The sequence below is a fragment of the Cervus canadensis genome, chromosome 2 (assembly GCF_019320065.1).
Source record: "Cervus canadensis isolate Bull #8, Minnesota chromosome 2, ASM1932006v1, whole genome shotgun sequence".
NCBI lineage: Eukaryota > Metazoa > Chordata > Mammalia > Artiodactyla > Cervidae > Cervus > Cervus canadensis.
In genome coordinates, this window is record NC_057387.1 from 1,238,531 (window position 1) to 1,258,663 (window position 20,133).

At 37.3% G+C, this 20,133-nt stretch overlaps 1 protein-coding gene across 4 annotated transcripts in view; it reads right to left on the minus strand.

Moving 5' to 3' along the window:
• Positions 1-20,133, minus strand: part of POU2F1 (POU class 2 homeobox 1) — a 195,722-nt gene that overhangs the window by 70,692 nt on the left and 104,897 nt on the right. For 3 of the 4 annotated variants that reach the window (XM_043450202.1, XM_043450207.1, XM_043450222.1), the window contains one exon: positions 12,938-13,003. In XM_043450202.1, the coding sequence (XP_043306137.1) occupies positions 12,938-13,003 (66 nt within the window). Of the gene's footprint in view, positions 1-12,937; positions 13,004-16,136; positions 17,144-20,133 lie in introns of those variants that run through there. The other variant, XM_043450215.1, reaches the window with a different exon arrangement.

Below are 20,133 nucleotides of genomic sequence, written 5' to 3' on the forward strand. Positions count from 1 at the left end.
ATACACAGAAGAACTATACAAAAAAGACCTTCACGACCCAGATAATTACTATGGTGTGGTCACTCGCCTAGAGCCAGACATCCTGGAGTGCAAAGTCAAGTGGGCCTTAGGAAGCATCACTACGAACAAAGCTAGTGGAGGTGATGGAATACCAGTTGAACTATTTCAAATCCTAAAAGATGATGTTGTGAAAGTGCTGCACTCAATATGCCACCAAATTTGGAAAATTCAGCAGCGGCCACAGGACTGGAAAAGGTCAGTTTTCATTCCAATCTCAAAGAAAGGCAATGCCAAATGCTCACACTACCACACAATTGCACTCATCTCACACGCTAGTAAAGTAATGCTCAAAATTCTCCAAGCCAGGCCTCAGCCAATACATGAACCGTGAACTTCCAGATGTTCAAGCTGGTTTTAGAAAAGGCAGAGGAACCAGAGATCAAATTGCCAACATCCACTGGATCATAGAAAAAGCAAGAGAGTTCCAGAAAAACATCTATTTCTGCTTTATTGACTATGCCAAAGCCTTTGACTGTGTGGATCACAACAAACTGTGGAAGATTCTGAAAGAGATGGGAATACCAGACCACCAGACCTGCCTCTTAAGAAATCTGTATGCAGGTCAGGAAGCAACAGTTAGACCTGGACATGGAACAACAGACTGGTTCCAAATAGGAAAAGGAGTACGTCAAGGCTGTATATTGTCACCCTGCTTATTTAACTTATATGAAGAGTACATCATGTGAAATACAGGGCTGGATGTAGCACAAGCTGGTATCAGGATTGTTGGGAGAAACATCAATAACCTCAGATACGCAGATGACACCACCCTTATGGCAGAAAGTGAAGAAGAACTAAAAAGCCTCTTGATGAAAGTGAAAGAGGAGAGTGAAAAAGTTGGTTTAAAGCTCAACATTCAGAAAACTAAGATCATGGCATCTGGTCCCATCACTTCATGGCAAACAGATGGGGGAACAGTGGCTGACTTTATTTTTCTTGGCTCCAAAATCACTGTAGATGGTGACTGCAACCATGAAATTAAAAGACACTTACTCCTTGGAAGCAAAGTTATGACCAACCTAGACAGCACATTGAAAAGCAGAGACATTACTTTGTCAACAAAGGTCCGTCTAGTCAAGGCTATGGTTTTTCCAGTAGTCATGTATGGATGTGAGAGTTGGACTATAAAGAAAGCTGAGCACCGAAGAATTGATGCTTTTGAACTGTGGTGTTGGAGAAGATTGAGAGTCCCTTGGACTGCAAGGAGATTCAACCAGTCCATTCTAAAGGAGATCAGTCCTGGGTGTTCACTGGTAGGACTGATGCTGAAGCTGAAACTCCAATACTTTGGCCACCTGATGCAAAGAGCAGACTCATTTGAAAAGACCCTGATGCTGGGAAAAATTGCGGGTGGGAGGACAAGGGGACCAAAGAGGAGGAGATAGTTGGATGGCATCACCGACTCAAGGGACATGCGTTTGAGTAGACTCTGGGTGTTGGTGATGGACAGGGAGGCCTGGTGTGCTGTGATTAATGGGGTCGCAAAGAGTTGGACACGACTGAGTGACTGAACTGAACTGAACAATTTTCACTGCTATTGTATATTCATGTACCAGGAAATGGTACATGTTTTACTTTTTTTGGTTGTTTTTATGTAGATAACTGCACATCAGTGACGCATGATAAGATTTCTATAAATGGTTGACGTTTGTTGAATTAACTTTATCAGGATGAAAGTTTCTATTAACATAAATTTTTTTTAGCTTTCTTCTTAATTGTAGAAAAATGACTTGTGAGCTACTGAGATCAAGTCTTCTGCAAATATCACATAACAGGAATACTCTGAAGACCAAGAAAACCAAAAAGCCCTTATTCTACAATTACAGTATCATAGCAACATTTTTGTTTACAAAGATCTGCAAACATTTGTCTGTTCCATCTCTCTCTTGCCTCATCATCTAGTCACAGGCTCCTTATTCACCCTTCAGTGAGCCAGGTAATGGCAGCAGTTTCCTGCTTCGTTGGGAAACACACAACGTCCCTGAAAAGCTGCAGTAAAACTTGTTATCCTGGTTTTATCTCAGGTCAGGGTTCCCAGCTTGAATTATGACTCTTTGCTACCAATCCTTCTTATATTGTTTATTTATCTGGATGAATAAACACTACTCCCAGACTTCTTACTGCATTCTATTCCCTGGTTTCATTTTCCCCAATATCACAAGGACATTCCTACTTATCTCTGTTCCTAATCCTATCTAGACTGCTTTCTTACCTTCCCTTCTACCTAAAAACTTATCATCTATATCCATTATCTATAACTTATCTTTAACTTCTTCACGGTCCCATTTCCCCAACATTTAAAAAAAAGAAAAATGTGATGGTGGAGGAGGAGAGGGCTTCTATCTAAGCTACTTCATTTATCAGTGCTCTGAAAACCAACACCCACCTTCTCCTTAGGTACTTTACCACTCCCGTCCTACTGGTTCTCTCTTAGCTGATAAATGGACTTGAACTCCTCTTCTATCCATTCCTTCCTTTTATTTAATATCACATCATCATCATGCTCATACTCATAATAAACACTAGTTATTGAGCCCTTACTGAATTATACATCTACTTGCTTTCAACATCAATTTTATGCAATGGCTTATTATTATTTATCTTCATATTATAGCTAAAAAAAACTGGCACAGAAGGAAATAATGTGCCCAAAGTAACATAACTGAAAAAAAAAACTGGATCTGAATCCAGATGGTCTGGTTCCAGGGCCTAAGCTCTTAATCACACACCTTCTTATAGAGCTTCTATTTAAAAAGTTGCCTACATTTATCCTTCCCCTGCCCAACTCTATCCATAGCAATTTCTTTCCTTGTATCACTTACTTAAAACCTTTAAGTCCCTAGTATATGAATAAATAAACAAGGTACTACTGTATTGCACAGGGAGCTATATTCAATATCTTGTAATAAACCATAATGAAAAAGAATATATATACATATAACTAAATCACTTTGTTGTATAGCAGAAATTAACACAATATTGTAAATCAACTATACTTCAATAAAATAAATTTCTTAAAAAGTGCCTAGTAACTACTAACTGTCAAATCCAAAGATGACGTTTTAAGATTCCTACATGTCTCTACCTCTTTGCAAGACTTCATCATGGTGAACACTAACTGCGTGAATTCTGCTGTCCAGTTCACTGCTGATCTCTGCAGTTGCTCCTTCTTAAGTCTGCTTAAAGCACTGTCCAAAGGAAATTTATGTGATGATGGAAATGTTTTACTACCAGAGCGGATAGTAGCCACTAATGACATGTGGCTACTGAGCACAAGAAGGGTAGCTTACATGACTGAATTTTTAATTTACTTTAAACAGCGATGTGCAGCCCGTGGCCACCCTACTAGAGGGCAGGGCTTCTCTTTCTCTGTCCGCCCTTTTTATGTTGTAGAAGAACTTTGCCTGTGGTCCTCTTCTCAGCTTATTCCATTCTCTTCCCAGTAGTGTCTCCCTGCTAAGTGCTTCCACACCTAAATAAGCAGCCAATTTTTCTTCCTCAGGAACATATCTCTATCTTCAATTACTCACTTTTTCACCTACAAGTCCTATAAGGCACCCAAATGCAACATCTTCAAAACTGAACGTATCACCTCAGGCAGTCTATTCCCAGTTCAGGTCACCCCTACTCAGGTAATGGTGCTACGTCTATCGTGGTCCCAAGACAAACACAGGTATTTATTTTTAGATTACTCCCTTTTCTTCCTCCCTTTTTTCTAAAAAACACCTTCTCAGTCTCCTCTCTACTTCTCCCCAGTGCTCATTAAATCTGACCCTGGCTTCTCCTGCCACCGCTCTAAGCCAAAAATGCTGTGTAGTGGGTCTAATTGAAAGAGTAATGGAGTCTAGTTTTTTGCTTCAAGCAAGATGTAAAATATAAGATAACTGGGGAAATCTTTTATATTTGTTAGAAAAAAAGAACACAAAAAAGTGACATGTAGGGAACTAACCTGCTTTGTAAGGAAGAAGGGAGAAAACCACAATCTCATAATCTGTGTTTAAAGCAGCCTTTTAGAAACAAACACAACATATTAATATTCTAAATTCTATTGGTAATGAATAAAAATAAAGTGGATACTACCTTTAAAAAATCTTAATTTTTGTTACTGGGTTACCACTTGGTGAAAAGATCAATTGCTTATTCACTCATTTAACAAAAGTGAAATTTTAATTAAAATGTCACTTAGTATTCTCATAGGCTCACTAATTATGCATGGCTCTCTGCCCCAGACACCAAAACAGCAGCAATCAAAGCCCCCTACGGGCACCAAAGGGCAGGGACAGGGAAGTTCCTCAGCACGCAGTAGTCAGAGTCTCTTAGAAGCCATGTACTTTGACGTCTGCCAAACCAAACACTAGAGGAAAGCCATCTTTCTTATTAAGTGTCTGACTTTTTGCTTCTAGACCACCAAGAACAGAGTAATATATCCTCTACCATGCTCATGAGGCTCTAGAAGTGCTCCAGGCAGTTTCAATGACCTGTGTAACTATTTAAAACATCCTATGAAGGAAGACCGAGAAAAATCAGTATCAGTGTTGGTATTTCCACTCTGACGCTTATAAAAGAACTTTGGCCAGTGCATAATAATGCAGTCCACACAGTAAAATATGCAATAAATTTAAAACAATAATGATAGCAATAAGAATACTAGGAATAATCCTACGATAAACATAAGTTCAAAAGGAAAATAGCCTTGTGGAGTCTGAAATGTGTAATTGTTCCACTATTTTTTGTTTAGTTTTTTGGTTGCCAAACAGTCTTTTATTTTTCTTTTTTCTTTGCAGCTCTTATCTAGCTGGGCACCACACCACGGTTGATGTCATGAAAGTGGCAGCCATCAACACTGCAGCCCATAGACTGGGCGGTCTCCAGGATTTCTTTAATTCTTTATTTCCAGAGAATACTCTAGCTACTAAAGACTGATTCCACATCTGTCAGGCAATGTTGACAAGCTCATCAAAAGTGTTATTTCATCTGTGCTTAATGTTTTTCTTCTTCTGTCTTTGTACTGGAGGGCTTTGATGATCAGGGCAGAAGTAGAAGGTACCACCTCAATCTGGGCCTGTCTGTTGTGAATGGTCAGTTTCACTGTAATCCTCAGGCCCTTCCTATCACCAGTTGCCTTGGTGATGTCATCACCAACCTTTTTTGGAGACAGAGCCAGAGGACCGATCTTGGGAGCCAGGGCAGACGTGGCACCTACTTCCCCACTGGTGCACCTCAGATACACCACTCTGATATCGTTGGGGTCTAAGTTAGTTGGCATGGTGGAGTCGACTGGTGCCAGATGAACCTGGATTTGGGACAACTGAGGAAAAGCTGCATCTTTGCTTCCTCCAAGCTCAAGGCTCCACTCTGTTTTGATGATAACTTTATGTGAGGCCTGTCCCTCAGTGAATTTCTGAGGCTTCTCCCAAAAATACTGGTACTTCATCTGGAAATATTTTCCCAAACTAGCACTGTTTCAATACATCAAGATTCTTCAACTGTTAAAAAATAGCAGATATATTCACTGGTGCCCTGGTCTTTCAACATCTTTTGTCCTCATCTCAAAGAAAATGATGCCTGATCATGATCTCTTAAGAATATAACTTCCTAATATCAACCATGGCACTAATAAGTCCCACAGAATAGATAAACATTTGCTGCTAAGAATTTCTGACAGTATTTTTGGAATGCCACTTCATAACTGTAGATTAGGTTGAATTAATAAATTTATTTGGCTTTTTCAGTTGCCAAAAAGATCTTGATATTATCCTGGAGAAAAATCATCTGAATGAAAAAAATCAAGGGAACATTATTCAGGTAAAAAGAAGATAGTTAAACCGAACACAAACTCAATCAACAGGTTAAAACCAAATCCTCCTAAAACTGAGTTCTTGTCTGGTTAAAAGATGAGTTGGTTGCTTTAAAATTAAAAAATTTTTAATCTTTCAGAACAGTTAAATATTATCAGAAAAATACTACCTTATATTAAAAAAATTTAATCTGATGTCATTTTATCTTTATTAATTATAAAAATTATAAAAGCCAACAATAAAATTTCAAAAATAATAAAAACAAGCCAATGGTAATGGAAGGGGCTGCACTAAAGTCTGTAGAACTATAATACTAATTCTGAGGATGACTAAATGATAAAAGATTTAGCAACCACATGACACGATGGGGAAACTGAAGAAATCAGAAACCTTCAGTGCAGATTTCTTCCTGCCGTCTGAGCTTTCACTCCTTCTCCATACTGAACACACACTGCCTGTTACCATCACATTTAGATCCTACCCAGCTTCAAGGTCCAGTTTAAGTTCCACTTTCTTCAAAGCCTTCCCTGACCTTCCCAGCTAGAAATGACATCTCCCTACACTGAATTCCTATGGACTCTCGTAATACTTATGATTATTCTATTACATTTTCATACATGTTCTCTATAAGATAAATTTCTTGAGAACAAATTAATATTTTATTCAATTTTAGTGATTCTACTGAGTATAGTCTAGAGTTTTACACACAGAAGACAAAACAAAAGGAATATAGTACAAAGGATAGGAGGATGTCTCTGCTCACTTTTATAGATATTTGCTTATGGATATGTGTGATTCTTGTCAAGTAACATCTAAGCCTCAATCCCTGATCTACAGACAGAAAAAATAATGCCTCATATGGTTGTTATAAGGATTAAATGAGGTAATCTATACCAGTGTTTAACATACCTAATGAACATAATACTTAATGAGTGACAATCACTATTATATTACTTGTAATACTTAACGAATGACAGCCACAGTTATATTACTTTATAATAAATTATCAATTTATAATACTTTATAATAAATCTATATACTTTAAATATATGTACTAATATAATAAATACTTTATAATAGATAAATTAAAAAAAAAAAACTATTCAGTCCTGGAATTCTCCAGGCCAGAATACTGGAGTGGGTAAGCCTATCCTTTCTCCAGTGGATCTTCGCAACCCAGGAATCCGAGTGGGGTCTCCTGCACTGCAGGCAGATTCTTTACCAACTGAGCTATGAGGGAAGCCCTTTATAATAAATCACTTTATAATAAATGTCAAAAGATGAAAACTTAGACTAGGGCAATGACTTCTAGGAAAGCTTTCATTTTTAGAAAATGAGAAAAATCATTTTAATCTGTGTTACTGCTAAGGGCAGAATTCAAGAGTATAGATAACACAGTTATACAACAGCAGAATAGGATGCATTAAAAACTGTTCCCTGTCAAAGGATGAGTCCAAGCTCAAGGTAGATGAACATTTGTCAGAAATACTGATGAAAGAAATCTGCTCTCTGATTAAAAAGTGAGCAAGGCTTAACATTTGTCTAATAATTTTTACATTAAAGAAAATGCCTTGGTTTTTCTTACCTAAGTTTATAAAACATTATACAACTTCTGGTCTCCAACTGTCACCTATGATACAGTTAATCAGATTTAATTTAGGATAAAGTACTGTGGCAGGCAAACTGGCCACTCAAAGATGTCCACATTTTAATCCCAGAAGCTGTGAATAGTTACCTTACATGGTAAAAAAGATTTTGCAGACTGGATCAGGTCAAGGGTCTTTAGATGGGGGTGTTCTCCTCGATTATCTGAGTGGACCCAGTGTAACCACAAGATGGTCTTTGTAAGAAATAGAGGAAGGCAGGAGAGTCAGAGAAGATGTGATAAGAGAAGCAGCAGTGAGAGAGAGAGGAAGACAGGCAGACAGAGCTAAAGACACTCTACTTCTGGCTTTGAAGATGGGGGAAGAGGTCATAAACCAAGGAACACAGGTAGCCTATAGAAGCTACTAGAGAAGAGAAGGCAGTGAATTCTCTCCACAGAGCTTCTGGAAGGAGTGTAGCTTAGGACTTCTGACCTCCAAAGCCATAATAAAATGGTGCTGTTTTAGCCAGCAACGTCACAATTGGTTACACACTCCAAAGAACTACGCGCACTGGTGCCCAAGTCACAGTGGAGGCGACCCAAGTGTCCACAAACAGATGAATGGGTAAGCAAACTGTGACGCAGACATACAGCTATATGTTGGACGACACAGATGAGCTTGAAAATATGCTAGGTGAAACAAATCAGACACAAAAGAACGCACTGCATAATTCCACTTAAGTAAAGTATCTAGACTAGGCAAATTCAGAGACAGAAAACAGATCAGAGGTTACCAAAGGCTTGGAGAAAGAAGCAGAGTTATTGTTTCCCCTAGGGGAAGCACCTTCTCCAGCATCCTTGCACAGAAAGCCATGTCATAAGAAATATCGTTATTACTCCCTCTTATCTAGATGGGTGCTTTATTGAAAGGATATTATTTGGAAAAATAATACAATCTTCCATTTTCTTCACTTCTGATCTTGGACTTCCTGAGACAGGCTATGAGTCGTGTATCTACTCTCTTTAATCTGACCTCAAGAAGCTTATTAATATTTTATTTATTTTGATCAATCCCTTAAAGGTAACTATGTCAAAACTCACTAACTCTACTCAAAACCTCAAATCCATCTCATTCAAAATCTTTGAGGCAATATGAGATAATAAAAGGCTCAAGATCTTTGCAATCAAAAATTACTAAATAGTTTTGAATTTATTTCCCTTATCTCTAAAACAGGCATAATACTACTTACTTTTATCAATTATGATATAAAGTATATACAATAAAGCAGCTAGTCATGCACATATAGTAAGAATTCAACCAATGGTAAATGCTGCCACTATTATTACTCTTATCCCGGTCTTCCTCTCAGATGGAAATGAAAATTTTTCATCCTCAGATGAAAAATGAGAAAAATGGAGAAACCTAATGTAAATCATCCCTCATTTTCCATCTCCCTTCCACCTCAATATCCTGTCACTGTCTGAGTTTACCTTCTTCTCCTCAATAGTAAAAGAGGGTGTATCTTTTTCTATTTTCAAAGTTAACCCTCTATTCTGCACTTTTGATCCTACCTCTTTCCCCTGCCTCAGTTCTCTCAGTTTTTTTTCTTTAACTTCTCTCTCTCTCTGGTGGCTCATTTCACCTGGCCTGTGAAATATCACCATGGCACTTTTCTATACCTCCTCTTGAATTACCATAATCTACCCTGAAACTGTCACCTGCATATCTGTTTCATCTCTAATGGACTGCTAACTCTTCAAAGACTGACAGTGTCTCATTTATTTGTACTAACATCTTTTAATAACACCAAATATAATAATATTATTATTATACATATAGGATAGGCACATACTTAGTAATAAATTAATAAACCTAAACAACACATTTTCTGTGAACATGTAAGGGCTATTTGACAAAAGCGCATTGTCAGACTTAGCTGCTCAATCTAAATAAATCACTCTGGCTGGAGAAAGGCAAAGAAGTACCATCTCAACATAATCTTAAATACTCTTAGAATACATTCTTTTAAAATGTCACAAATCAAAAATTATTTTTTTCCTGAAATGTTTAAAATTGTAGTAATCTACACAAAAGTATTCTGAATCCAGAAAATGTGAAACTTCAGTTTTAGTATAATGCTGAGTTCTTTTCCACTGAAAATTTTACTTGTTATTCATAAACTAACAAAATCCAAGAACCCATATATTCTTTACAATTAATCTCCAGGCTTGTTATATTTTTAAATAAAAATCAAGTTATAAACATGTAATTGTTTGAATAAACTATAATTTTATTATTTTTTATTTTTTGGCTGTGCCACACAGCATGTAGGATCTTAGTTCCCCAACCAGGGATTGAACCCACACGCCCTAGAGTTGAAGCATGCAGTCTTGCCCACTGGACCACCAGTGAAGTACAAATAAACTGTAATTTTACACTCAATGTATCAGACATGGTAATTTACTACACAAACTGGAACTCAAATGTATTTTTATGTTCCTGAGGTAACCACCTGACATCAGTTGGCGACGCTAACAACACAGTGACAGACCTTTACCATTTAAGAAACTGACATTCAAGGTTATCCTCAAGTGAACATAAAAGCCTATAACATGGAAGTAATTTGTAATTTTATAAAGGCAACAAATGCTTCAGTCAACACAGAGAAAGTGTGAGCCATCACGCTTCAGAGTTAAGATCATCTCATGTTTGATCCAACTTCTACTATTATTTCATTAGCAGTAATTCTTGAGAAAAAAGAAAACAAATTTCCCCTGTTTTGTAAAATCAACCATTATTGCTGGTGATGGAAATTAAAAAAAAAGTCTAAGAAAGTACCACCCACAAAATCAGTTTTAGAGACATTAAAAAGTAAAATATCTAAATTCATACCGCTCAGCTCTATGGTAGGATGAGTCTACCAAGCACTCCATCTTAAAACGGCAAGAAATTCATGAGACTGTTTCAGCAAGTGTTTCAGCTAGAATTTATCTTACACACCTCTATAAATGGTTTTAGATCTGAAACAGATACACAAAGTGTTGCTTAAATTTTCAGTTTTATTTTATTACAATCATAGGAGGAACCATATGCAGGGCATGAACCATATGTCGGGTATAAATTCTGATCCTGCCTTTATTTCCTGGCTGGCTTTGTGTCTCAATTTTCTATTCCTTGAAATAATACCTAACTTGCAGGGCTCTCAAAAGAACTCAAGTTAAAACCAGGTAATGCATATAGTGCTTAAGATTTTTAAAAACATGTCACCAGGGTTTTATTAAATGTGATACTCAATAAATGGTAGCTACTGAAACTTCTACTATAGTGATGGATTCCCAAGGAATCTGATACAGTGAACATTCGCAGTGTTATCCAATCATTCTGGGTCTGTTTCCCTTCTTTAAGAAATACACGACTCATCTTTGAACCTGTTCTTTAGGTACAGGTGTCCTGCTCATTCTCTTCTAGCATCTTAATGGTATCAACTGCCTTATTTCTCTCTGCAAACAAGTCCCATACCTAAGTTAGGTGGCCAAATACTGGCAGAGGGACTGCAGCTACCAAAAAAAAAAAGGAAGATGGAGATACAAAGGAAACTGGTTGACACTTCAGACAGAGCAGAATGCTGCCCTTCCCTTCTCAGGATATATTTACCACAGTCTATATGGTTAGCCTCAGAGTAACTTGAGAGAGGTATTAAATACAACAGGAAACCTCACTGCTCAGTTTCATGTAAAGAAGCAGGTATGTTTTAAAGATTAAAAGATTAACAAGTATCTCACGGTATAGAAAAATTGTAAATGAAAGAAATATGGGCAGGAAGCTCCTATACTGGTTCAACTCATCTACTTCAAATTAAAAGGCACTGTAGCAAGGAGGGGTGGAAAACAAAGACAGTTTCCAAGAGGGACTCCCACGTTTACTGTGTCCTACGTGTGGGTGTGTGCGAAGTTGCTTCAGTCACGTCCGACTCTTTGCGACCCTCTGGACCACAGCCCGCCAGCTTCCCTGTCCACAGGATTCTCCAGGGAAAAGCGCTGGAGTGGGTTGTCACGTGCTCCTCCAGGGATCCTCCTGATCCAGGGACTGAACCCGAGTCTCCTACAGTGACTGAACCCGCTGGCTCAGACTTTAAGGAATCTGCCTGTAACGCGGGAGACCCCAGTTCAATCCCTGGGTCAGGAAGATCCCCTGGAGCAGGAAATGGCAATCCACTCCAGTACTCCTGCCTGGAAAACCCAATGAATGAAGAAGCCTGGCAGGCTACAGTCCATGGGGTCGCAAAGAGTCGGACACGACTGAGTGACTTCACATCACTTCTTAACCACTGGTGCCACCTGGGAAGTCCTGCTATCTCCCATAACTAGACTTTTTTTTTTTTTAATAGTTAGGCATTTTAAAAATGACAAGTCAAAGAGGCAACCCTCTCTGCTAGTAAAAAACCTAGTGAAACTGTTACGTTCTGGGTATCCCTTCTTAAATGGTTGTATATTTGTAGTTGATGCCTTTACTAGAAACTGGGGAAGTCCCCGCACCATCTCTGGCAGACAAAGATACACAGTCAGATATCAGGAGGCAAGAGTGTGGGCTGTCAGGTGGGATGCATGAGACGAGCGCTCAGGGCTGGTGCACCGGGAAGACCCAGAGGGATGGGGTGGGGAGGGAGGCGGGAGGGGGGATCGGGATGGGGAACACATGTAAACCCATGGCTGATTCATGCCAATGTATGGCAAAAACCACTACAATACTGTAAAGTAATTAGCCTCCAACTAATAAAAATAAATGAAAAAGAAAAAAAAAAGAGTATGGGCTGTGGGGACAATCTATCCTTTACAGTCTCGCCTCCTCCCAAGGGGGGTCTCAGTTTCCTCATTTTATGGTATTAATTATCGCCTGAAAAAGGGTTTAATCAAGTATAATTTTTTTCTAAAAAATCACCTATTAAAAGGATGTATTAAGAACAGATATGTTTTTATCTACTTATATTAATAATGTTACTTCAGTACAATTTATACTAAATGTGGATAAGATTTCCTATCTTGATTAACAGCCATGACAGGAACAACATTTTACTGAAAGGCTACTGTATAGCTGCCAGAATGTTCAATACATTTCCTGTAATACTCACAGTGACCTGTGAAATTTATTATTCCCATTTTACAGGTGAACAAATTAAGTCTCAGAAAGATTGGGGAAGCTGCCTAAAGTCACAAAGCTAGACCAATAGTTCATACGCAGAACTGACCGACCCACAAGATCATTCTCTCAGCTACTCTACAGTTTCTCTGATATACAGCAGGAAAAGAGTAAACAATCTGCAGAAGTTATATAATCTCAAGTAAATACAATCCCAGTTTCTGCAAATACTAACTTTATTTGACAGCTCAATACTCACATTGGTTTTTATTCACCGAAAACGAGTTAAATAGGAAGTTTCTTCTTTTAGCACTATTACATTTAATTAAAAGGCTGGATCTGAGAACCATCTCTTACCTGTGTTATTATCTCCACTCTCCATAGATGGTTTACTGGTTTCTGACGGATTGTTCATTCTTGAGTCTGCAATAAATTAGAGATTTTTTAAAACTTGGGGATGTGTTTGGGTAGGCAAAAATTGTGGCAAACAAAAAGGTTAAGAATACTGACTAATGTCACAGCCCTAAAGTTCAAGGAGAGATGGTGTCAACACTAAAACATTGGAAACTATAATATAATTTCATCTGAAAGAAATTTAAGATTTCCTTAACTCTGAAATGATCCACAAATAAATCATCTTTTAAAGAAATTTAAGATTCTTCCAACAGAGACAACAGAAATCTAACCTGAAAAATTATGAGAGTATAATATAAAAAAGAGGAAAATGATTTATAATATGAAGCATAGAGTATATTACAGAAACAAAATTGGGGTGGGAGGGGGAGAAGTACCTCACAAAGCAAAATATGTTATTCCCAAAAAGTTTCTTTTTTCATAAGTAAAGATATTCATTAATTATAACCTAAATAAGCTACTGGTAATCTTGATAAGAGATTGGACAATAACTCAACAGAATAAAAAGAAAACATGTCTAAGAAAAATAACTCCATATTTACTCTCCATGCCCCCCAAAAGAAACTAAACATGCATCAAAGTGAAAATATACCAAAATCATACAATTATAAACTAGTACAAGAAGCTGGATTACAAGGCATAACAGATACATCTAATAATTGTAAAATTAAGTCACAGTCATACTCACTTAAAAATGATACTGCCTTGATATCCTAAATGGACACTTTCATAGTAGTAAATTTTCATCAAGCAATATTAAGCATCTTAGAAGATATGCAAGAGGGAAAACAAGAACAAGTGCACTTTATTCCTACCTCTAAACTATACTTTTATATATTATATATCTTATTCTATTTCTCTTGTGAGCTGAAACTTAGCATATTTATAATCAAATAAGTTTACTATCAAGCAAGTTCTAACTTTTCTGCCCATCATATTAAGAACCATCTAACTATAATCATTAGTAGAGAATAATACTTAAACTGTATTTATTCAGATTTTGACTCGAGCCCATTTTGTCATCTGCTTAAATGTTTAACTAGAAAATCAAAATAATCGTTAGTAATCCCCAACACGTTGCCCTTAGTTATTTTATCCACAGGCATAACTGGTAAGAAAGAATCAAGAATCCTCCCATAAATTTCATTTCCAATCTGGAAGTTATGCAATGGCTTTTCTAATGCAGTTTTTGAAACAAATGCTTGCCTTATGGGCTTAAGTAGTTCTAACATATCTTTGTTCTGTTCTTCACATGTTCAGAGTTCAAATTTGTTAAGTCTGCAGTCATAAATGAAGACAGTTCTATAACTTCCTTCCCAGACCCATTCAGAAAAATTTAAATATCATCTGAAAGCATACTAAGTTTTGAAAGCAACAGGTGTACAACTTAGGAAATATCAGCTTTCTGAATGACTTAACCGAAATCTTATGAACGTCAAGAAAAGTCACAATAAATGTAATAGAATATACTAATAAAGCATACATGCTGCTCAGTGCTTCCTTTATAATGTTATGTTAAAACAAAATGGGAAAAAATGATGAACTAGTTAACGTTCATCAGAAGGGTAACAATTTTCCCCCACAAACCATAAAAACAAAGCTGCAGGCATAGTTCTTAACAAGTCATGATCTTGTATAATTCATATCTTGGTTTCCACACGTATAAATTAAAAATTATGTCACAGATATTCCATGTGAATCTTCTATGCATTTTCTATTAAACTCTCAAGAGTTTAATACACATACACAAAAATAAATAAAACCAAATGCTGACTAACTATACAACTATGAATGTTGTACATTGGAATGGAATGGAAAAATGTTTAAATGATATTAACTGTGAACTGAAATAACAATTTCTAATTCTAAAATATATTGCCAAAAATATTTCAAAAAGGCACTTTCCTTTCTTGAGTTCCCAACTTAGTGGATGTAAAAGAGTAAATACAAGTAAGTTTTATTTATGTTTGAAGATTTTTTCTTCTCTCTAGGCACACTAAACCGACTATGAGTCTAAAACACAGTCTACAGGTTGCTCTTGGACTCAATTCTTGACATCAGTTTGTCATTTTAGCCATTCACCCTTTTCAGAGTGGTTTCTATCATGTTGTGTAAGTATCACTACTATCTTGGGTTTAGACCATGCCTTCTGCCTAAAAATTCAAACATTTTCAGATCTGTCATTTTATTATGAGCAATTGCAATGGTCTTAGGGACAGCCTCCACTTTTCAAGTGGGAAAGATTACATACAGGAAAAAAAATAATCTGGGGTTCATAGCATCACTTGGAGATATGACCAGAGTAACCCAAAGAGGATTCAATAATTCTTCATATAAATAGAAAAAACTCAGCACAAAATACGGTTACTATAGTCACAGTACATCTAAAAACCAAAGTGTCTCAATCTATTTTAAACCTTAACCAAAGACAGTTTATATATTCAAGCCACACATTTCTCTCCCCAAATCTTACTGTTTTTTAGGAAAAAAACTCTAAAAACATGCTTTCCAGCACTTAAAAATTGTTTCCTAAAGAACAGAAGTTGATTTTTAAAAATAAAACAGGCTAGTATTAATTAAAATTTGAAAATAGTTAACAGTTTCTAAAATCTGGAAACTGATCAATGGTCCTACTGCAGTTAACCATTCCAACTACCTTCTGCATTAAGGATTTATGGGAACAACTATGTACTATGGCTCCATCTTATTTTTCACCAGGCATTTTTGGTTTTTAGATAAGATATTCATATTCAGTATGCAAAACATTTTTACTAATATGTACATATTATCGAGGCACACTTTATATCTTGTTTCAGATTTAGACTGTTTTTTTAGAACAATATGAAACGCTCTCAACAGAAATTCCCAAAAAGCAAAAATGTCCTCCATTCAAGTAGAGCTCTAAATCCACAGTATTTACTGAAAATATCCTCTGAACCAGAAGAGCTAGTGGTAGGGAGGAACTTACTGTAAATTCAAGCAGGCTTATGCTTTGCAAATACTCTCCTCCTTCCCAGCTCAGTCCACTTCTCCCCCCTCCCACAAGTTGGTTGCATATGCGATTAAGTATTTATGCATAGTCAACCCTACACACACTATTTCCATATTAAAGCTTATAAGAAAGAACTGTGCTGGTACCCACCTAGGACATAGTCACTGCAGTCCAGCATTGCTGTGAAATCTTCTAGAGGTTCAGACAGTCCAAAGCAAGGAAGAAACAGGTAGCGGTTTGGCGTGGGAGAAAGAAGGTACTACTATTTCTAACAAATCTACACTATATTCTTTAGAGAACAAGGGTGGGAGGTGGAAAGTGGATTGGGGAGAAGCAAAATACAACTTCAGTTACACCATAGCAATCTTCAACTGAATAAGGAAACTTCAGTTGCTCAGAGTAGTTTTAGTCTCTCTTACCAGCTAGGACTGACATTGTCAAGGCAACTGAAGCATGAAAAGTTCCCCTTTTTGTAATAAAATAGAAACAAAGATTGCAGCTGGCAGTTTCCATAATGAAGCTTAATCAGTATGCGCGTGATTAGGGCCTTATGCAAATCTCTCCTCGTTAGCTCAGCAGCCAGCACTTTGAAGTCCATGAACAATTCATTTACGGAATACACTGAAAGCACCCCCTGCATAATTTAAATCATTGCATAAATATTTATCAGTCTATTTGCATATTAATTGGCAGTGCATGAAGGGAAAAATTATCTCCTGAGTGCCAGCATAATAATTAGGAGGATAAAATGAGATTTCTTCCAATGGTCTGGCTTCTTGGACCTAACTTAAGATAGTACTGAGGGAGAGGGGAGGGACAGGAGACTGTGTTCTGTTAAAATGCCACTGAAATGACACGTACAAATTAGAAACAACTCTACAGACTTAAGCACCTTTAATCTTATTCCTGCTGGCAACAATGACTTCAGTAATAAGAGGATTTGCAAAAAGCTTTTGACACAATCCAAATAATCCCAAGGAAACAATTAGCAAGGTAGAAGCAGAACACAGGGCTGTCAAGATGCTGCTAGCCTACTGATAGAGAATTTTCCAAATATTAGCATACACTGTCAGGGGAAAGTCCTACTTTAAAACAAGGAGCCAGCAAATATCTGGGAGCAATGCAGCATCTATAAAATTATCTTCAGGAGTATGAAAACTCATTAGCTGCAAATTCTTTTATACTACCAAATTAACCAACTAGATTAATTGAATGCCACATATCACAAAATATCCTTCCCCCATCAAAATCAATCTAAAGTGTATGACAACTTGTTATTTACAATATCAATCATAAAAAAATGGGTCATTAAATTGTGGAATTACTTAGTATTTTCAAGTAAATTTCACTTAATGGATATGAATCTATAAACTTAAAATACTTACAAAAATACATTTATTCAATTTAAAATGAATTTACAAGGTAAAACATCAACACCAAATTTTCAGGCATTACCATATAACAACATTCTAATGTAATCATTAGACAGTTTGAGAGATTTCTAAAAACCCATGAAATAGGCATTACTACTCCTTTTTTAAAATAAGGAAACTGAGGGACAGCTTGAGAGTTGAAGTATTTTACCTAGTGTCACACGAATAATTTGGAGTCAGGATTTAATACCGGATTTTGCTGACATTAAAACTTGAGCACCTGGCCACTGTAATACCTATGTACAAATCATACATTTAGGGAACTGGTAGACATGGAGGGCTTGAATCAAGCAGCAGACTAAAACAGTTTCTTTTCGGCATAGTAAGGAAAACAACAATTGTTGACAATGACTTTGTGTTTAAAAGTCAAGTGTGTGTGGACACACAGAAGAGTGCACCAGACTTGAGAGAGTTCTTAACGGCATTATTTCACTAATAATTGCTTTTATTAAGAACTTATCTTCAAGCATGCCAAGTGTCTGACTCTTAAAAATATGTATGTACCTTTCCCTAACATTAAGGATGAAATGAAACAATATGCATATGAGGAAATGAAATATAAGAATTCTCTAAGGAATGGTCAAAAGATTTCCCTACAAGTCAACAACTTTGCTAGGAACAGAACCAAAAAGGCTTCTTAACTTTTAGATCAGCACTCTATTTATATTGCTAGTTTTTCTGTTTTATAGAACCACAAAATCTGTAAGAGAGGGAGTGTGGGGGGGAAATTAAGCACTGACATGTAGTACCTGCGAGACGTTCCCTCTCTGAACCTCCCTTTTCTCATCTGTAAAGTACTATCTTTCCCCCGAGGCTGCTCTGAGGACAAATGCGCCTGTGCTTCTCAGACCAGACCCCGCACTAGAGCAGGAGGCGGTTGTGCCAGAGAAGACATGAAGACACAGGGCAAACACGGTGTATCTTCTAAGAACACCGATTTTATTCAATAATAATTCACAACACTTTGTATCAAAACAATCAATAATATATTATGGAGCAGAAAAGGAAACAAGTTAATTTTTAAGGTAGAATGTATTGGACTACACAACTTCTACTTGGCAGGAAAATATGAGAAGTAGCGATGAATGTGATTGGAACATAGTGGATGTCAGTCAATAAATGTTTTTTTCCTTCTTCTGCCTTCATAAAATTTTACATTTATTGCCTGCATTTATCACAGAATCTCTCTGCACCTCACAATCTACCTTTTTCTACCGTATGCGGTAAATACCACTCAACTATCTTTCCCATGCCAACTAGGTCTTTCATAATCAGCTAAGGATGACCTATAGCTACAGACAGACAATCACGGGCAGCTAAGGAGTGTTTACTGGAAGATACCTTGCAAGGCAGTATAATTACCGTCCTCTCCCTCAGGTCAAGAGAGTTCCACAGGGTCTTTCTGCACAGTAGGCCTGTAGCTCACCAACTCACACAGGCTACAATGAAATGTGAGACCTCCTCCCCTCTACTGCATAACTCACCATTTTCAGCCCAGGGTGAGGGAGAGAGAAGGCACATGAGATGCAACTATCCAGGATGACATGAAGCCTCACCTCATCCAGGCTTCTGACTCTGTCACAGTAGTCAGGGTGAAAAAAACTCCCTGTCACTCTTGATCTAGGTACTTTGTGCATTCTAGACGGAAGGCTTAAATATGAGAAGGTTGTCCAGGCCTTTCATAGATGGATTGGGGGAGGGATGGCCACCATTTTCCCATTTGAGTCCCCTAACCATGGAATACTTAGATCTGAAAGAGGGGAACAGACAGAGAGCTTTTTCCACAAAGACTCAAATGTTCCTTGTGGCTCAGCTGGTAAAGAATCCGCCTGCAATGCGGGAGACCTGGATTCGATCCCTAGGTTGGGAAGATCCCCTGGAGTAGGGAAAGGCTACCAACTCCAGTATTCTGGCCCGGAGAATTCCATGGACTGTATAGTCCATGGGGTCACAAAGAGTCGGACACGACTGAGCAACTTCCACTTCAAATGTTCACTTGGTCCTCTGTCTGAAATAGATTAAAACTTAACCTAAAAAGAATATCCTTTTTAAAAAGAAGAACCATTTCTGGGAGGTTTGTGGAATTGCTATTCACACTTCAGCATGAATTAAATCAATTATAAACTGCTTTCCTTTTAAGACCTAGTTTGGCTTCCCTGGTGGCTCAGTCAGTAAAGAATCCGCCTGCAATGAAGGAGACCCAGTTCGATTCTTGAGTTGAGAAGATTCCCCTGGAGAAAAAAATGGCAACTCACTCCAGTATTCATGCCTGGGAAATCCCATGGACAGAGGAGCCTGGCAGGCCGCAGTCCATGGTTTCCCAAAGACTTGGACACAACTTCTTGAACCAAACCGCCACCAAAACATAGTTTAGGAGTTGACTAGTAAGATAACAACTGTTTCCACTGGAAGAGGTCAATGAATACTCTTTTTTAAAATAAATACTTTTATTAAAGTATAGTTGATTTATAGTGATTCAGATGTATAGCAAAGTGATTCAGAAACATATTTTCAGATTCTTTTCCATTAAAGGCTATTAAAAGATATTGAATATAGTTCCCTGTATTATATAGTAGATCCCTGTTGTAATGTGCTTTATATAGTAGTAGTGTGTATCTGTTAACCCCAAATTTCCATTTTATCTCTTCCTTACCATCTCCCTTAGTAATCAGTTTGTTTTCTATGTCTGTGAGTCTATTTCTGTTTTGTAAACA